The 16,913-nt window shown below is 43.3% G+C and overlaps 1 protein-coding gene across 5 annotated transcripts in view; it reads left to right on the top strand.

Moving 5' to 3' along the window:
• The window catches only part of DHRS12 (dehydrogenase/reductase 12), a 27,441-nt gene extending 10,528 nt beyond the window's left edge, over positions 1-16,913 (top strand). For 2 of the 5 annotated variants that reach the window (XM_083828533.1, XM_083828537.1), the window contains 5 exons: positions 8,922-8,983; positions 9,696-9,800; positions 10,361-10,451; positions 11,770-11,907; positions 14,472-16,913. In XM_083828533.1, the coding sequence (XP_083684659.1) occupies positions 8,922-8,983; positions 9,696-9,800; positions 10,361-10,451; positions 11,770-11,907; positions 14,472-14,599 (524 nt within the window). In that variant the 3' untranslated portion in view covers positions 14,600-16,913. Of the gene's footprint in view, positions 1-8,921; positions 8,984-9,695; positions 9,801-10,360; positions 10,452-11,769; positions 11,908-14,471 lie in introns of those variants that run through there. The other 3 variants (XM_083828534.1, XM_083828535.1, XM_083828536.1) reach the window with 3 other exon arrangements.

The following is a 16,913-nucleotide window of genomic DNA, read 5'->3' as shown; positions in this document are numbered from 1 at the left end:
GACACATGAAGGAGGAGCTGTGCTGTGTTTCTGTGTTTTCCTCCTGTTCATCAATATCTGCGATGAGGAAGGGGAGAAGCTTGGGCTGTAGAGATTGGACATTTACAGAGCTAAGCATTCAGCGGCTGGAAACCCTTGTTGGGTTTTATTTATTCGTAGCTTTGTTCCTGCGTAGCTTTCTTAACTCCTATTTACTTCTGAAAACCAACATTTTGGGTATAAATATCTTGTGCTTAGCTGATACGGCACACACAGCTTGTTTTTCTGCAAGTCCGAGTACATTAAGCTGACAATTAAAAATTCAAGCGTAAAAGCACAGTTTTCATTTTCTTCGAATTAATCTTTCACTAACATTCTTCTGTTTCTTGTGGTCAGAATTCAAAATGAGTTTTATTTTGCCATCAATTTTCCCCTGGCTATAGAAATACCATGACTTCTACCTCGCGAAAATGTATTCCCCTTAAATTAGTTTAACTCCCCGGTGGTCTGTCAGACAAAAATTCAGCAGTGTGTGAAGATGTAGCTCTTGCAGAGAGAAGCAGAGTGAAACAAGTGCCACAGTTTGAACATGAAAGCATGGTTTTGTGTCGTTTTAAACACTGAGGAAATTGATTGCTAAGGTACTGTGCTGGTGCATCACTTGAATCAGATTTTATCACACAAGTAGAAGCAGCAAGTTCTGCTTTCCTGGCTGTAAATCAGCCTCACTAGGAGTATGCAGCAGAATCAAGCTGCAGGAACGTGGTAGAGGAAGCTGAATTATGGTTGTTGTGAATTAGGAAAGTGCTTGTACTGTAACCTGGGTAGGTTATGTACAGATCTTTATTCATTTGTGTACCACTTGCTGCCTGAGTGTATAAGAAGGTCAAGGAGGTGAGTGCACATTTGAGCGCGAGGTAAATCAGGTAAGTCATCCTCTGTTGTCCAACCTCTGCAGAGTTTGAACAAGGAGTGAGTTGTTTGCTTGGGCTGGTTCTCTCTTGTCAACAATAAGAATTAACTTTCGAAGCTAAAGAATAGAGTGAGACTTCGTTGAGCTGGAGGAGATTGTGCAAGGGAAGGCTTCTGTGCTAAACTTCTGTGCCTGTAAGTCAAACACGTTGGAGGACCAGTGCTATAAACAGCACAGGCTTTTTCCTTCAAAGCCAGAGGTGGGGTAATAAATCATGCCTGTCGGAGTCACGGTAGGAGAAAGTTTTATGGAAAAATGCATGTCAGGGTAGATGCTGTGTCAAGTCATTTCCCTAAGCACCGTGTACTGTTTGGGCATGCTTCACTTTGGAGAAGTTAATTCTGGATCAGTAACTATCTGTGGTTATAGGTTCCTAGAGAAATCCTCGGCTAAATTAGGCATGGCTGGTAAATAGGTTGGCTGTAAACCAGGATGTGGTCTGAGAGAACAAACTGAATTCCTCTCCCTGCCTTTCTCCCCAGAAAAGCTAAAGCCTGGCCCATGTTTTGAAAATCTGCAGCTTTCCCCCTCTTGTCAGCAGCACAGAAACAATAACTTGTGATTGCCTGATTTCTCTAAAAATAAGATGAAATGTTATTAAGCTTTTTTTTTTTTGGGTTTTCACATGCAGGCATTCTTTTCATCTTTCTTTGACTATTTGTTTTTACCCTGAATCTTAGCTCTGGTCTAATAAAGGAGTGTGTAGGTTGTAACTATCTAAGAATGCAAGACTCTGAAGTATAAAATGCTTTAATTACAGAGCACAGTCTGTGAATTCTGCAGCTGATACCTGATTAACGTTTACATAAGCTGGAGAATTGCTCATTTGGGGGTCTAAAATGCTCTGAAACTTTTAAATCCAGGCTAGGGGTATTTTCCTCCTGACTGCCTTGTTAGTCTGCTTTCAGATATTTTGCAAAATGGATGGTAGAGTTCAGTCCTAACTGATCACCTGACTCGTGAAACATACTTTATAGCCTGACCTTTTGTTGGACGTAGTGGGCAAAAATGAATGTAAAAGTCCTCTGATAGCTAAGATGGATTATGCACAAAAATAGTGCTGGTTAAAAAAGGAAGTAAACCCCCATCAATGCGAAACGCCACTGACTGGCTAATTCAGCTTGCTGAACTGGGAGGTGCAGAGTCCTCTCTGGTGGAATATGCAGGTGGGTGAAGGTTACAAAAACGTGAAATGTGGGTCGATGGCCGAGCCTTTGTAGGGTTTGTTTAGTATCTGAGTTGTAAATTGTAAACTGCTTTGAGCCAACAGTGTCTGTGCTGACCCACCACAGGTCTGTGCTGGTGCCTGGCATCCTTAAAATGGGGCTCAGGCACAAACTCTGCGTGGCTCGTTGTGCTTCTGTTGTTGCTGTCAAAATACCTTGCCTTTTTTCCCTGCTAGATCCACAGGGATTGTTGCTGTCATTACCAGAGCTCGATGAAGGTGTAGCGAGCAGAGTAAGCTGTGGAGCACTCGGGCTGTAATGTGGGAGTGCTAGCCAGGCACAAGTCTGTAACGGCACATTGTGGACTGAATCACACCTTCAGCATGAAATTGAGTGAGCGCCTTGGGGTAACGCAGGCTGGTTTCTTGGGGAGCTGCAGCTGCCGATGGGCAGGTTGTATTTGTGCTTTGTCCTTCTGTTCTGTGTGTTGTTACCCCTGCGTCTCCTCCCGTGGGTTGGCCTTGTACTCAGGGCAGCATCCAGGAGCAGGGCAACGACAAGCAATCATTTCTTCTGATGAGACTTGCTGTATTTTATTTTGTTTTAGTAAAACCCAAACAAAGACTATTCGGTCATTTTAGAAAAAACTGTCCGTGTTGGTTGCAACAGAAGTGTGTTCCTGTTGAAGCACTGGAAATTTAGCTGAAACAATCCTTGTTTCTCTATTTTGGGGCCTGCCTTGCTGTAGTTTTACTTAGCTCATCTTTGTGCTTGACGTGGAGAAGTGACATATATGTTACATTTTATTGCTACTTCCCAGCAAAAGGGATGCTAAAACACGCTCAGAGATAAATAAATGATGCTCCCAGTATGCATCTTTTTCTCAGTCTAATGAAACCTCCTCTGCTCCCTTGTTTTAATAATATAGCTGCACGTGTTTGCTCTGTGTGCAAGGAGGGTTAGGGACGGAGGAAATAAATGCTTCTCTCCCATAACAGCTGTACAGCTCATCGATGGCAAATTGCCTAACCTGCATGGATATCTTTCAGTCTCTTCCCTCCACATAAACCAGAACTAACCGGTGTCTCACCCAAGCCAGTGCTGCCTAGCAGATTGTGGTCTGAGCTACTCGGAGTCAGGCAGCTTGGATCTGCCATAGGGTCAGTGCTTGATCTCTGCAGACAGCCGTACCTGTGAAAAGGAGACTGCGATACCGGTTTTCTTTTTGAAGAGCTTTGAGACTTACTGATGAGAGGTGCTACATAGAGGAATGAAGTTGAATATAGTTGTAAAACTAATAACAGTACTGAATTCTAGATTCCCAGGACACAGGGGAGCCCTTACTGAGCTGAGCTTTGTAATTCAGGGGAAATGGAGGCCTTAGTTTTGTCTTTCATGTTCATTAGCTCTTCCCATCCTCTCTCAGTTGTTGGTAGTGTGGTGGAATTGGCCCTCAGAGACAGCACACTAAAATCTTCATTCCTGATCTTGTACTCAGGAAACAGGCTCAGGGCTGTCTCTTACTTGAAACTGCATAAATTGAAGGCTTGACAAGATAACCAGGTCAAGGGAAAGTCAGATTTTTTTTTTTTTTTTTAAGACTCGGACATAAGAAAAGCAAGCCAATTTATTTAACTGATTTTTACCAGATGAATGAGCCATTAAAATATGTACAATACAACTTTTTTCTGTTCCCACTTTTTTCACAGTTGAAATAGCTCTGTTCCTAATAATAATGCAAAGCTCAGGCAGATGGAAAACTCCACTGAGTGTGGTGCTGGCTGCCTGCCCTTATCTGAGTGTTAGCAGATTAAAAACCTCACCACCAATTTGCCACTAATTGCCAGATAGAACATGAAGCAAAAACTATTCTAGACTCCACCAAGACACTTGGGTCTGCAGTAATTTGCATCATCAATTAATTTGATGCTATAAACAGGTACTGGCTTTACAGTATTAGTTCTGCTGAAACAATATTTTTCACTATAAATCAATTTAAAGTACAGGTTTTGGGGTCACTTTAAACCTTTAAAGCATATGTAGTGTATAAAGCATGTCAGCATATGAATCGTAAGGACTCCTCCAGATTTTAGCAGGCTACAGATGAGTTACAACAGCAGCATTTTGGAAGTCTGCCTTCACGGTCTTAGTTTATATTTTCTGTTATGGCTATTCTGTGTTTTGCTTAGTTTCGTATTCTAATACAGACAGACGCGTAGCCTTGTGTGGGAAAGACCCGTGTCTGATACACTGTAGGCTTCTGTCCATTGCAGGGGGGTGGATTTCACTTTGGTTATGCTGTTGTGGAGAGGACGAGGTCCATGGTGAGTTATCTGTTACAAGAACAAGCAGAGTTACCTTCCAGCAAGACCTGAGTTTTCCACAGTTCCTCAACTTCTATTCCAGGTCTTGTGAAAGGCAGCCTAATTTTATCAAGGACTTTATGAAGCAGCCCAGCTGATTTTAGAATATATTTTTTAAACAACTTGTGTATGAGTTGGATGTTTATTTCCATAACAGCTCCTCATTTTCTACACTTCGACCATTGAGGTTTCTTCTTGTGATTGTGAAACACAAAATTGCTGCTCATACACGTAGACAGAGGAGTTCACTGTATGGAGTTAAAAATGGGTCTTGCAAATTAGAGCACGATATCTGATCACTCAACTAAATTGAGAAGATGTCAAAGCTAGTGGGACATTTACACAAGACACAAGGGAATGCATAGTGATTCAGTTTGTTTTTTTGGGGGGTTTTTGGTTTAGTCCAAGTAAATATGAAACCTAAATAAACATTACTGTGATCAGCACTTGGGAGGGAGTGTGTGTGAACAAAGTGTGTTCTGATGAAGTGCCACACAACATTTTTACTGGAATCACCACGTGTAATGCACAGACTGACAACCCACTCTGTCTAATCTACCATGTGATAGAGTCGGTTGAATGGCTTGTAATAGTGGGGTAACCGTATCCTTATAGGAAAGACTGGAATTACACTGGTTTGTCCATGATTTCCTATGATGTGAGCTCAGCTTCGAGACGTAAAACTTACAGGAATTTTTACAAAGAAAAGCAAATGCAGAGGGGATGTTTATCTTTACAAGGCATTGTGCAACGATCCCAGGAGCCTCTTTAACTTGAGAAAACGTGGCCAGCGAGGACTGTGTCAAGCCTCATTGCAGGGAACAGGGCTGTCACTTGTCCAGTAGGCTTCTCTAGCTTCCTCACCTCAGCAGAGATCAGCGAGGGCAAGAAGAAATCCTGGACATGTGGGTGACAGACCGGACGCTTACTCACCCGCTTCCGCATTCCTGCTGCTCCTCCATTCGTCTTGCTGAGCTCCTTTATGGCACAGCAAATGCTCGTTTTCAAAGGCAAGTGTTATGTACCGTTTTACTGCAAAAATGTGTGTTTTTTTTTTCACCTTTACACCAGTGGGAGCCAAGCTTTCAGGCCAACGCAGGCAATATACCTTCAGAAGGTGGGAAAAGTCTGGCCTCCGTCACACGTGCATTGATGCAGGCAGCGCAGACGGGTGTCCAGCACCGTGTAGTGGGTGTACTCAGAGCTCCCTGCCTGCCAGGTCTGAGCTGGGTGATGGAGACAGGCTCCTGCTTGAGTAATTCAAAGTAATTCTTCTCCACGGGCACTCCGCAGACCTGTGCAAGAAATGGGTCATGGTCCAGGCGAGCTGTTCAGGCACAAACGTTCCTGGTTGCTCTGTGTCCTAGCCAAGCAGCTCCATTTACTGTGTATCTGCTTGAGACAAGGGCACGTTTTCACCAGAATAGCCCCAATATTATTGAAACTTTTTGTCTTTCCAAAAAAAAAAGTCTTCCTTTGTTTCTGGCAGAATCACCCAGGTCGTCGGTGGAGGGGCAGGATCGCCAGGCTGCCCAATGCTCGTTGCTTTTCCAGTGGTGGTCATCAGCTTTCCCTCCATACCCCTCTGGGTTCTCTCTTGGTCTTTTTAAACAACAAAGAAAAAGAAACCTAAAAAAATCTGTACAGTTTGAACACAGTGATAATTAAGGATTAATCATATTTGAAACAGTTATTTTAACTAAACTCTGGGGGAGGAGGTTTAACAGACAAAAATTTTTGTGTCGAAGACACATCCTAGAATGCAGGCAGATGTGAAGGCAGGTGTGAAGGCAGATGTCCAGTACATTGATATTAATAATCAGTTACTAGCAAAAATATAAATAATTTGGATCTTGCCTTGATTTCCTGAAGAGGGGTGGGAGGAGGGGAATTGTCATCCCTCCTACCAAATCAGTACCTTGGTTTTCCTGACAAAAAAAAACCAAACAACTAAAAATAACAACATTTTCCTTTTTCATTTTTATACTGTCAGTGCAATTCATATTTTTATAAGGACTGCGGCAGGCAAATCATTCATTTTCGGCGTGCCCTTTTACTCAGAAATTCATTCCTGTATTGCTGCATGCTGCAACACAGCCGTGCTTGGCAAAATGTGTGCCGTGAGGTACAGGACCGGCTGGATTTAGCATTGCTCTTATCAACTTGAACACAACAGTCAAGCTACACGCCAGCTTTTACGTGGGTAAAAATGCAGAGGTTTAAACTGAGAATGATGTATTCCAACCACTAATATGCTGTATTAATCTCATGCCACTAAGTTTCTTGTCCAGGCTGTTTTGCCTGACAGGCCAGCCCATGCGAATATGAATATATAACATCTGAAAGTATTTTTTTTAAAATACTAAGGAATTTGTGTCTGGACGCCTAAGACTGGGGCAGGAGGAGGAGGAATGAAACACTTCAGTCGTAGTGCCTGATGCTTCACATCTGTGAGTACTTTGAGACCCTAATGCCTACCGTAGGAGGCTGGGATCAAAATCAGTCTTTTCACGCTGTCTCAAAGCAGATGAGTGACTGGTTTTGCAGGGCAAAGTCCGAATATTTTGGCTACGGCGGATTTACTGAATTCCTAATAATTTTGAGGGAGAGAGGACGGCTTTGCAGTTCGTTTGTGGTTTTAAATAAACACACAAACTTCTGACAAGCTGTGGATGCTATAAGCAGGATTTTTTGGCATTGAGCGTTTCTCTCATCCATCTGGAAAACAAGACGAAGCCTGACCATTAATGAGGCGGTGTTAATGCGTCTGTCTTTGCATCCCTTTAGGATTACCAAACAAAACTGATGCCCCTCGGAAGTGTAAATTAATCCATGGGATGGTAAAATTGAGCATCGGCGTGGCTGCTGCATTGCAGCTCAGCCTTCGGGAAAGGCAGCGGGTTTAAGCAGGACGTGATGGCGCTTTGCATTTGAAGAAGCCACAGCGAATCAAAATTTAATCCAGGCTCTTGGCGTGTGCTGGAGTGCTGCCGTTTTAGTTTTTTTACACCGCGGCAGTCCCCATGACAATCGGCGGTAGTCCTCGTCCTCGTGGTAGTGTCGGGCACGGTCTCCCCGCCGCTCCCAGGGGATGCACGTGGGCTCTCTCTGTTCACTGGCAAATAAATGCCTTTGCTTGCATCTTCTGCTGAAGACAAGCTGCCTTTACTCATCTGCTGTGCCTTCATTTTGCTTCATTTGCTTGTGTTTTAAATATATCGTGTGAATATGGATGTCCCGCTGACGATACAGAGAAAATGAGGACTGTTGTGACTGACAGGGGAACCAAGGAGTTTGTTCACCAAGCATTTAACTTCACTAGCATATTTATAAACATGCTGTATTTCAACTGGGTGATCTCATTGCCTCTGTGGAAGAGAGGTTACAAAGACGCATGCTGAAGTCTTCATGTCTAGTGAAAAACACGGCCTCGGTGGCTCATGGAAAAAAATACGTTTGTAGCTGACAGAGAGTTGTTGAACTCGGGCCATTTCTGGAGAGACAGGGGAGAAGTGTAGTACTCAACACAGAAATGCTGGACTGAGTGAGGCTGGGTTCATTTTCAATTAAACAGAACTTTTTAAGTACAGTTTTAAGTGGGGAAAAAAAAAAGAAAGAATCGCTCGTAAGAGATAAAAACAAGCAAAAATCCCTGTAATGCAACTGAATGGGTGAAACAGCACTAGGTGTGTCTGAACCAAACACATGAGCAGATGAACAGTGTTGTGAATAACAAACTGCTGGTCATGGTAACAGCTGTGATGGAATATATCTGGGCTGTGCGTACAACTTGTGCTACTTGGACGTGCTTGAAGTGGGGAAGGATACAGTTAAGTTTCCCCAAGTAAACCTAGCTCAGCCTCGGACACACAATATGAATATTTTTTCCCCCCAGGGGCTCCTGATCTTCTGTCATGCTGGGGATTTACGAGGCAGTTTTTATGTGCAGCAGGATCCTGAAGTGTTGGGGTTCTCTGTGATGTTTTTGCCTTTTCACCATGAAGTCGCTTGGCGTGATGGATGAGTCTCCAGTGCATACGAGAAGCGTGGTTTGCTTCTCTTGTTCGCTGTGCAGCGTAGACGTGTATATGGCATGCACAGAGGGGAAATACCTTCCCTGTTTCTTCCCTGGTGTCGCCTCCCCTCCCCAAGGAAATCCGTATTTGCCTTCAAAGGCCGGGCTGGAGTGTACCCAGCAGTTTGTTCTGTAGGTACGAGACACACAGAAGTCTGTAAAATAACAGATGTGCCTTTGGAGAAGTATGAAGCAACACGGACAGCTGTGAGTTGAATAGGCACGTTACAAGTAAAGCAGCACCAAAATCATTAAACCCCACTGAAGTTTCAGAAATAAGACTTTGTATTTTTGTCGTAGGGGGCAGGGAGAAAAGAAAGCTTTTTAAAAAGATAAATTAACGTTCATGTCTGTCTGTCTTGTAGGTACGTACATTCTGACAACGGCCCTGCTGCCCCTCCTGGAAAAAGAAGCTGACGCCAGAGTGGTGAGTTTGTGATGCTGTTGAAAAGTGGAATTTTAGGGTTCTTTCCTTGTGGTTTGTGACAGCATCCCTTTGACTATGTTAGCAATGCAGGATTATTTATAATGCTATAAGCATCTCTAGAATCCTCTTGGATTTTGCCAACAACAAGCTCCTTCTCCCAGGCAAAGGTCCTGCCTGCTGCCCTGAGCCCTTCGTTGGAAAGCGGAGTAAAACACTTCTGGAAACTTCTCCTTTTCCTTTCCCTGGGGCAAGTTGTCTCCTGCAGTGGTGCAAAGTACTTACAGCAGGAGCATAGGCATAAGAGAATTTCGTAGGACTTGGTGTAAAACAGGCCAGCAAGTACATTGTTAAAATGAAATTTCCCAAGTTTTATATAGTATCTCTTGTTTTCTAATTAGCTTATATATTCTGCTATTTTCTTTCTCCCCATTGCTTTTCAAAAAGAAAAAGGACAAATCGATCCCTGACGGGGTTGACACCATTTTGAATGAAAATCAATGTTGTTTTTCTTTAAAAAAATATTTCTTCCACCTCATCTCCAGGTAAGCTCCCTCTATGAGTACAAGCACAGTGCAAAGAGTATGCAGAGGGTTCCTGCCCTGAGGAACTTAAAAATATGTCCTGAAGATCACATTGCATGCATGAGTAATCATGCTGGGGAGTTGTTGATTTGGGGTTTTTGTTCATTTGTTTATCATTCATTTGATTACAGATAACTGTCTCTTCTGGGGGCATGCTAGTTCAAAAACTGAACGTATCTGATTTGCAGTCAGGAAGTGGGACATTTGATGGGACGATGGTGTACGCCCAGAACAAGGTACAGTCCGTGGTTTTGGAAACAAAGCCCACAACCTCTTTGCTAGGTGGCTTGTATACCGTCTGCTTTGCAGAAAGCTTTGCAAAAATAATAAAAAAAGAAATCATTGTGGCTTTTCCACTGCATCCAACCTGTACAGAGATGCACGGGCAGTAATCTTCAGTGGATGTCATGCGCTTACTATGAGCACATATCATCTTGCACGGGGAGCGTGGCTTTCATTTGATTTAAGTCTCAAAGGAGAGAACTGTCTTTTGCTGAAAAGCCCTTTCTGCTTGCTCAGCTCTTCCCTGCAGTCTGCAGCAAGTGGACTTGGTGAGCAAAAGCAGTGAAACTGCTGTAAAAATAAGCTTGCAGCTAGGATATGGATTGCAGTGATCGTGCTGGTCTCTGACAGAATCACCCACTAATCCCAGTCAGGGTGAGTGAGGGTATCTCTCTGCTATACATAAATGCTCTGATGTTCACAGCACATTTGATGTAGTTTATTTCCCTGGGAACAAACTCGGGGACAGGCTACTGAACTTGATGCTAGTCTGGCTGTTCTTGCTCTATCCTAGAGACAGCAAGTTGTCCTGACAGAACAATGGGCAAAAACTCACAGAAACATCCATTTCTCTGTTATGCACCCCGGCTGGGCAGACACTCCAGGTATCATCTGCGTGACACTCTGTTGGCTTTTTTTTTCTTTCCAGATTAATCTAAAAGCAAAGAGAAATGAGACTTTCTGGTAAATTCCTCTAGCAGGTGCAGCGATTTCTTGGCTCTAAACTGGTGCTTACAGTAGTGTGGTACCACTTGGTAACCCTGTTCTCTCTCAGAGGGCACAGCACCTGCCCTCTGTGTATAGCTGGAGAATAATAAAGGGCTGTGAATGATGGCAGCCCCACGTGGGCAAATGCACAGCAAAGCCAGAGTGCTTTAAGCTAACTTTTAAGTTCTGCAGTGGGACACACAGATTCTGCCTCTGTGAGTACCAACAGGCAGATGTTGGGAATTTGGAAGGGCAGTGCAAAAGGAGGTGTGCGTGCCTTGTTCCTCTGCTCTTCCTCTAGACATTTACGGCCCTCGCGAAGCGGTGTGTTTGGCTGGACAGCCCTTTGTCTGAGCTGCAGCTGTTCTTTGCTGACTGTGTCTCAGCAGGAGGGCCAGCATGAGTTATCCGGTATGCAGGTTGTGTACCACAACGTGCTCCCAGCCCCTAACACCCAAGCTTGGGACGTGGACTAGCAATCCAATATCTAGGTCTTTTCTGGAGACACAGTTTGCCAGAGTTGTTTCTGATAATAGAAGCATTTAAACCCCTCTACTCAGGCTTGAAAGCTGTGCTTTCAAAATAAATACCTTAGCGTTGCCTTTTCTTTAAAACCTTTTTATTCTTGCACATAGTTCATGTATTTCCAAACCTAATGAGCTTTAAAGTTTTGCCACCTTAAAGTTCAAGGCCGCTCCAGCCCCCCAAAATAAACAGCTGCAGGGGACAGGCCCTCAATCATCATCTGTTGGACAAAATAAAAAGAAGCCAGTGCTTAAACATGGATAATGTAGTTGGTACCGCTCAGCATAAGATTTTGAAATACTATGCTGCAATTGTTTTCCTAAAACTGGTGTGAAAATAAGAGCTAAAAATCCTGTCAGAATACCTGTGTTGTGGTATTTCTGTTTCCCCCATGTTTAACTTCTTTGGGACTTAGAATGGAACTGGATCAGAAACCTCTGGCCGATCCTGTTCTCACCTCCTTGTAGCTTTCTCCCTGCCATTTGACCCAAACAAACAGCTGTTTGATCACCTGGCACCATAGCACTGTTACACCACCACCGTCATACCCCTCGCTATGTGGAAATACTTCTTCATAAACTTCGAGATGCCTTCTCTTCATTGTAAACTCACAATGGCACTTTTTAGCATTTTCTTTTAAATCATAAAAGCCTTGCATGGCAGACCACATCCCATTGTTCTTCTTTCTAGCTGTGAGGTCCTCGATGCCAGATTTCTATCAGAAGATGAAGAACAGCTTGCGCACAGAGGCCCAGGGAGCTGACACTGTTGTGTGGCTGGCAGTATCATCTGAAGCAACAAAGCTACCGAGCGGCTTGTTCTTCCAAGGTGAGGCAGCAGCGTCTTCCTTTGCATATCAGTGGAGACAGCTAAGCTGCCTGGAACTGTAGGATCCCCATCTGGCCTGGAAGGGGATGAAGGCTTGGCCTGGCAACAGTTTGTCAAAGGATCAAGTGTTTCTGAAAGTCGTTCCAAGACTAAAGGTTTAAGTGAGCACTGTGCAACCAGAGGAAGACTGTATTAAACTGTTATGTTCCTGCTTTTGTCCTCTAAATCATCTGATACAGGCTTCTGAGCATTTCTTTAGGGAGTTGTTTTTTTTTTTTTTTAAATGAAGATGGCTGCATGCAGGACTGTGCCAAGGGAAGGTAAATCACAGCAGTCAAACAGCATCTTTCACGATGCTGGGAAGCTAGCAGCCTTCTCACAGAGCACTGAGGGTTGCTTTTGTTTTAACAGGCTCTTCTGCCTGCCTCTCCACGCTGGTGTGAAACTGCCAGCTCCCTCTTTCTCCGAAGCTGGGCAGAGGCTTGAACACAGTGGCTTTTTTGGCATTGCTAGAATATGGGGCATAAGTGGAAAAAATAGGCCAGAGTCCCTTTTCTCCCCGGCAGATTGCAGGCATCTTGCTGGAAGCAGAGCTGTCTTTTAATGGTGCTGCGGGTCAGTCCAGTGGGAGAAAGGCAGAGCTCGGGGTAGTTGCTCACAGGAGCCCAGTACTGCTGTTGGCTGTGAAATCCTGATTCACTGGGATTTCTGGTCAGAGCATGCAGGTCTGGGCTTTCTGAGTTGGGTTGACCTCATCCTTTCTGTCTCCTTCCAGGCAATTGCATGCTTAACCAGACCTTTTTCATCTCATCCTGGTGCGCGTGCAGAAACCACACCTCCTAGCTGGTCATTCTGCTTTGTAGAACCAGGTGTTGCCTTTTTTCTACTCCTGTTACCTCCTTCTGGACCTAACGCTTCTGCTCAGCTCATCCCGCTCTGGAATCCCACCGGGCTCCCGTCTTCGGCCTTTGTTTAACTCCAGCTTTAGTTAACAGGGAGCACACCTTGGCTCTTCAGCTGTACGTAGTGATTTTGAGAGCTTCGGTGCTTGCGTGATGGCTTTTAAGGTTGGAAGAGAAGTTTCTTGTTACGTGCTTACTGAATAGGGATGAAGTCAGACTTTTTTTTCTGTCTCCAGCTGCCCTATGGAAGCCCCAGCTCAGAGTGCAGGATCTCTGGGCCCCTTCAGTAAAGGGCTTTGCATGCTGGAGCACTTGAGCACAGACCCTGCTTTTCTAGTCCTAGACGGCTGTTTCCTGAATCAGTAACACCTTTTCTCTGTTTCCTCTGTTCCCTTTTATTCTGTTCCCTTTGAGTGCAAACCAGCATTTTTTTTTTCTCCTGATGAATAAATATGGGAAGCGAGAGCTTGTACAAGCAGAATTCTCTGCATCTGCCAAAATAAATAAAAAAATGTTTGATGGAGCCCTGCTTTCCAAAGCCCGGAAGCATCCTTCCCGTGATGCTGAGTTTGGGTTTCACACACAGTTCCCAAAGTTTAGCACCAGATATTTGAAACACTCCGCTCAGGTAGGAAGCAATTCATATTTGGTGGTGGAAAAGGGGATGTCCCTCTGCATGTCTCTCTCTCCTCAGGTTTCCACGAGCAGAGGCTATGTGGTGTGTGCAGCCAGTTATAACATTTGCTCTTAAGAGAGCGAACGTCTCTGCTCCCCTGGGAAGCTCGATAGGTCTTCAGAGAAATCTGCTGCCCAGTGCTGGAACAGCTTCTTCTTCTAGTCTCAGCTGGCTACTGCAGGCCTTGGACTTGTTAAACAGAGTAACAGCGCTGCACCAGTGCCCTGACAGTTGCTTCACAGACATCTAAGAGCATTGCCACTAGGCTCCTAGGCTCTAGATACTGTGCTTTTGGAGAGAAACATCCCCTCCTATGGGCAGTGATATATTCACACTGAGTGAATGAGAAGAACAAGATTTGGAAGACCAATCGAAGTAACAGCCTGAGTTTAGTCACACACCTTTATGTTGGATATATGTTACTTCTGGCAGTTGAGTAATTAGCAGTTCTTCAGCATTTAGAATTTAAGCATTTATTATTAAGGATGAAAATAAGCATTTTAAGACTGAAAATAATCTAAGCTACAACGTCGCAGCTGGGGAATTTGTGTAGCACTAGAAGCTCTATGCATGAGACAAGGAAAATTCATGTCTGATGTTGAAAAAGCAACCTCTTCCTGCAACAGTAACCTCAAGTTACTGGTCCTACAGGAGTTCAACTAGTGACAGAGAGCAGGTGTAAACCCCACAAGACATTCCTTTATCTTGTCCCAGCTGCAAAAGAGATCTCACTTCCCACTCTTGAGCCATATTGTGCAAAAGGACAGTAATTCTAGTTCCCGAATACAAATGAAAGTAGTTCAATTTCTGGTTTGGAAGGTATACATAACTAACATTGTTTACAGAAACCTAGAAGGTAAATTTTCTGGCTTCAAGTCCATAAAATATGTTTGGAAAATATAAAGTCTAGCAGAAAAATCTCCTGTGTGATGCTAGAAGAGGTAGTTAAATATATTCATAAGGATTTTGTTTTTTCTGTCTTCCAGACAGGCAACCAGTCCCTACACACTTACCGTTAGCAAGCACCCACAGTCCACCAGGAGACGAGGAGAAGCTAATGGAGCTGCTGGAAGAATTCTCCCAGAAGTTTAAATCCCCTTCTTCAGGAACTTAGCAGCACTGTTGACGCAACATAACCACAAAGCTTCTAATTACAGAGTAACAGTGCTGTAGCGGAGAAGTAGGATGCTGTAGGCCTGTTAAATTGTATTCAGGTGTGCTTATCATGGGGAGTAGTGGTGCCTGCAAATCTGTTTTCTTTCTGAGAGAATCGACCATGGTCAATGCGCGGCTGCTGTCTCAAGACTCAGTAAGGTTGTGGTCTTTGAATTGGAAGGAAAATGTGGAGGCATCAAAATAAAACCCAAGTGCTAACTCTTAAGCTTTGTGAAGTTATCCAAAATCTTTAAAGCATTCAGCACATGCGCAAATGCAAAGGAGTATACCTTCATGAAGGACTTAGCAAAGAAGTGGTTAATATTTTAAACAACGTTTAAACACTATATTTGACAGGTTGGTGGCCTCCTTCGTGTGGGTGACTAGGCTCAAACATGTAACTGGGAACGCAAAAACTCCTGCGTCGCCTGCTTAGTTTAAATGGAAGGATTCTTCACAGCCTTCGGTTTCTATAAATCAATGCTGGTATGCAACAGTGATCTGCTTCCTCATGTTTAAACAGCAGGAATTTAGGAACGCTGCCAAATGCCTTCCACATTACTTTATGGAGCCAGGGCTGAGCATTACCCCGTTAATGTCAAGACACCATGAAGTAGGAAGCTTCGATATATACTGCACCCAGTCAGGGCTGGATCCCTCCCCTTCAGGAAGCAGAGAAATGGCTGAAAGACTGCACATGAAAAGAAATAAGGTGCTAAGCTGTATGCACTTGTCATTTCTGTGAAGGTTCAGGGAATTGCTTTGTCATTGTGAATGGAATATGAAAGGGAAGGGAACGCTGGGAGGCACAGCCTTTAGAGGCGAAATCCACCTCCTGATAAGAGGGTTGTATTTTGCCTGGAACTGTTTTATTTCCAGACACAGAGGATCGGATTTGTCTTACCTGACTTGCGGACATTTGAATAACTCATTGGGATTCTCACCGTAAATCAGTAGAGAGAAAACAGGCTCTTTCACTGTGATTTATTGGATCTGTTTTAAGAAACAACCCTACAATCCTACATCTTTCTGCTTACTGTAAAGACAACTAGCTCAGACAAAGACATTTGTAGTATCGTATCTTATATATTGCAAATATACTGCAAAGCCATGATTGTTAACAGCAGTAGTGGTAATGTTTTTCTCCTGAACCAAGTGTGTTTGATGGCAAAAACAAACAAACAAACAATAAAAACCCAGTAAAGTTGCACAACTGTTTCTATACGTGGCTGTAGACCAATGTGGTAGTGCAAAAAGACTAGGCATTAAAAAACCCACGGGTTTTCTTTGGGGCTCTCTACAATGACTGGTAGCTAAAGACCATGCTGATAGACAAAGAACTCATTATGTCCGCTTTACATAATTTAGTTTTACAAAAGATATCCTCCTGGCCAATGCCACAGAGTTCTGCGTTCACTCATTATTCAGAAACATTCTATTATCAATTTAGAAAAAACTTCCCTTTTCAGCGTTCTGTCAGTCTCCTCAGAAAAATGGCTTTACTGTCAGAGAGGCACTGAAATAAGTTTTCCCATGATAAGCAGCACTGAAATACTTCAGGCTGTCACAGCTCTTCCTGCAGAGGCTGGAACATCATTCACACTGTTGCTTTATTTTAAAAACTTAACTCCTTCGTATACTGCACTGGAAGATAATAGTGGCAAGGCTTGGACATTTATTTTCCAAAAGTCTTTAACAAAATTTTAGATTATTCGAACTAAACACAGCTACTGAAAACAAAAGCACAGCTGAAAAAGGATTTAGTAACTGCACTTCCCAATCTAGTAGCTGCAAAGCTAATAAAGACAATGTTTGTCTACTTGTGTGTCTAAGACAAGTTGCTTTGCTGCTCTGCAGAAGAAAAGTTCAATGACAATGATATTTGTAAAGTTGATAAAAATAATCAAAAATGCACCTTAACATATATTAAATCCACATTCTTTACCAATGTATTTAAATATCCTATATTTGTCATTTTAGTCACGCCTTAAGTTGGAAATAAGGCCAACAGTAAGAAAACTGCTTTAATCAAAGTTTGGTCACAGCATTAAAAATAGCCAGCTATTGTGTTTTAAGAGCACTTGTGATTTTAAATAAATACGGGACAGCAGTTAGAAACGAAACCTGGAATCTCCCCCAGTACTGCTGTTATATTCACAGTGTTGCTTTATTTCACCCCTTTCCACAAGAGCAAATGAGGTATGTACCTATAAAGCCAGCCAGATGCTTTGTGTTAATGCAATTCAGAATAAATTTTTGTTTAAGCAAATACA

The sequence above is a fragment of the Anser anser genome, assembly GCF_964211835.1.
Source record: "Anser anser genome assembly, chromosome: 1".
Taxonomy (NCBI): Eukaryota; Metazoa; Chordata; class Aves; order Anseriformes; family Anatidae; genus Anser; species Anser anser.
This window is presented reverse-complemented; position numbering and strand designations above follow the sequence as displayed.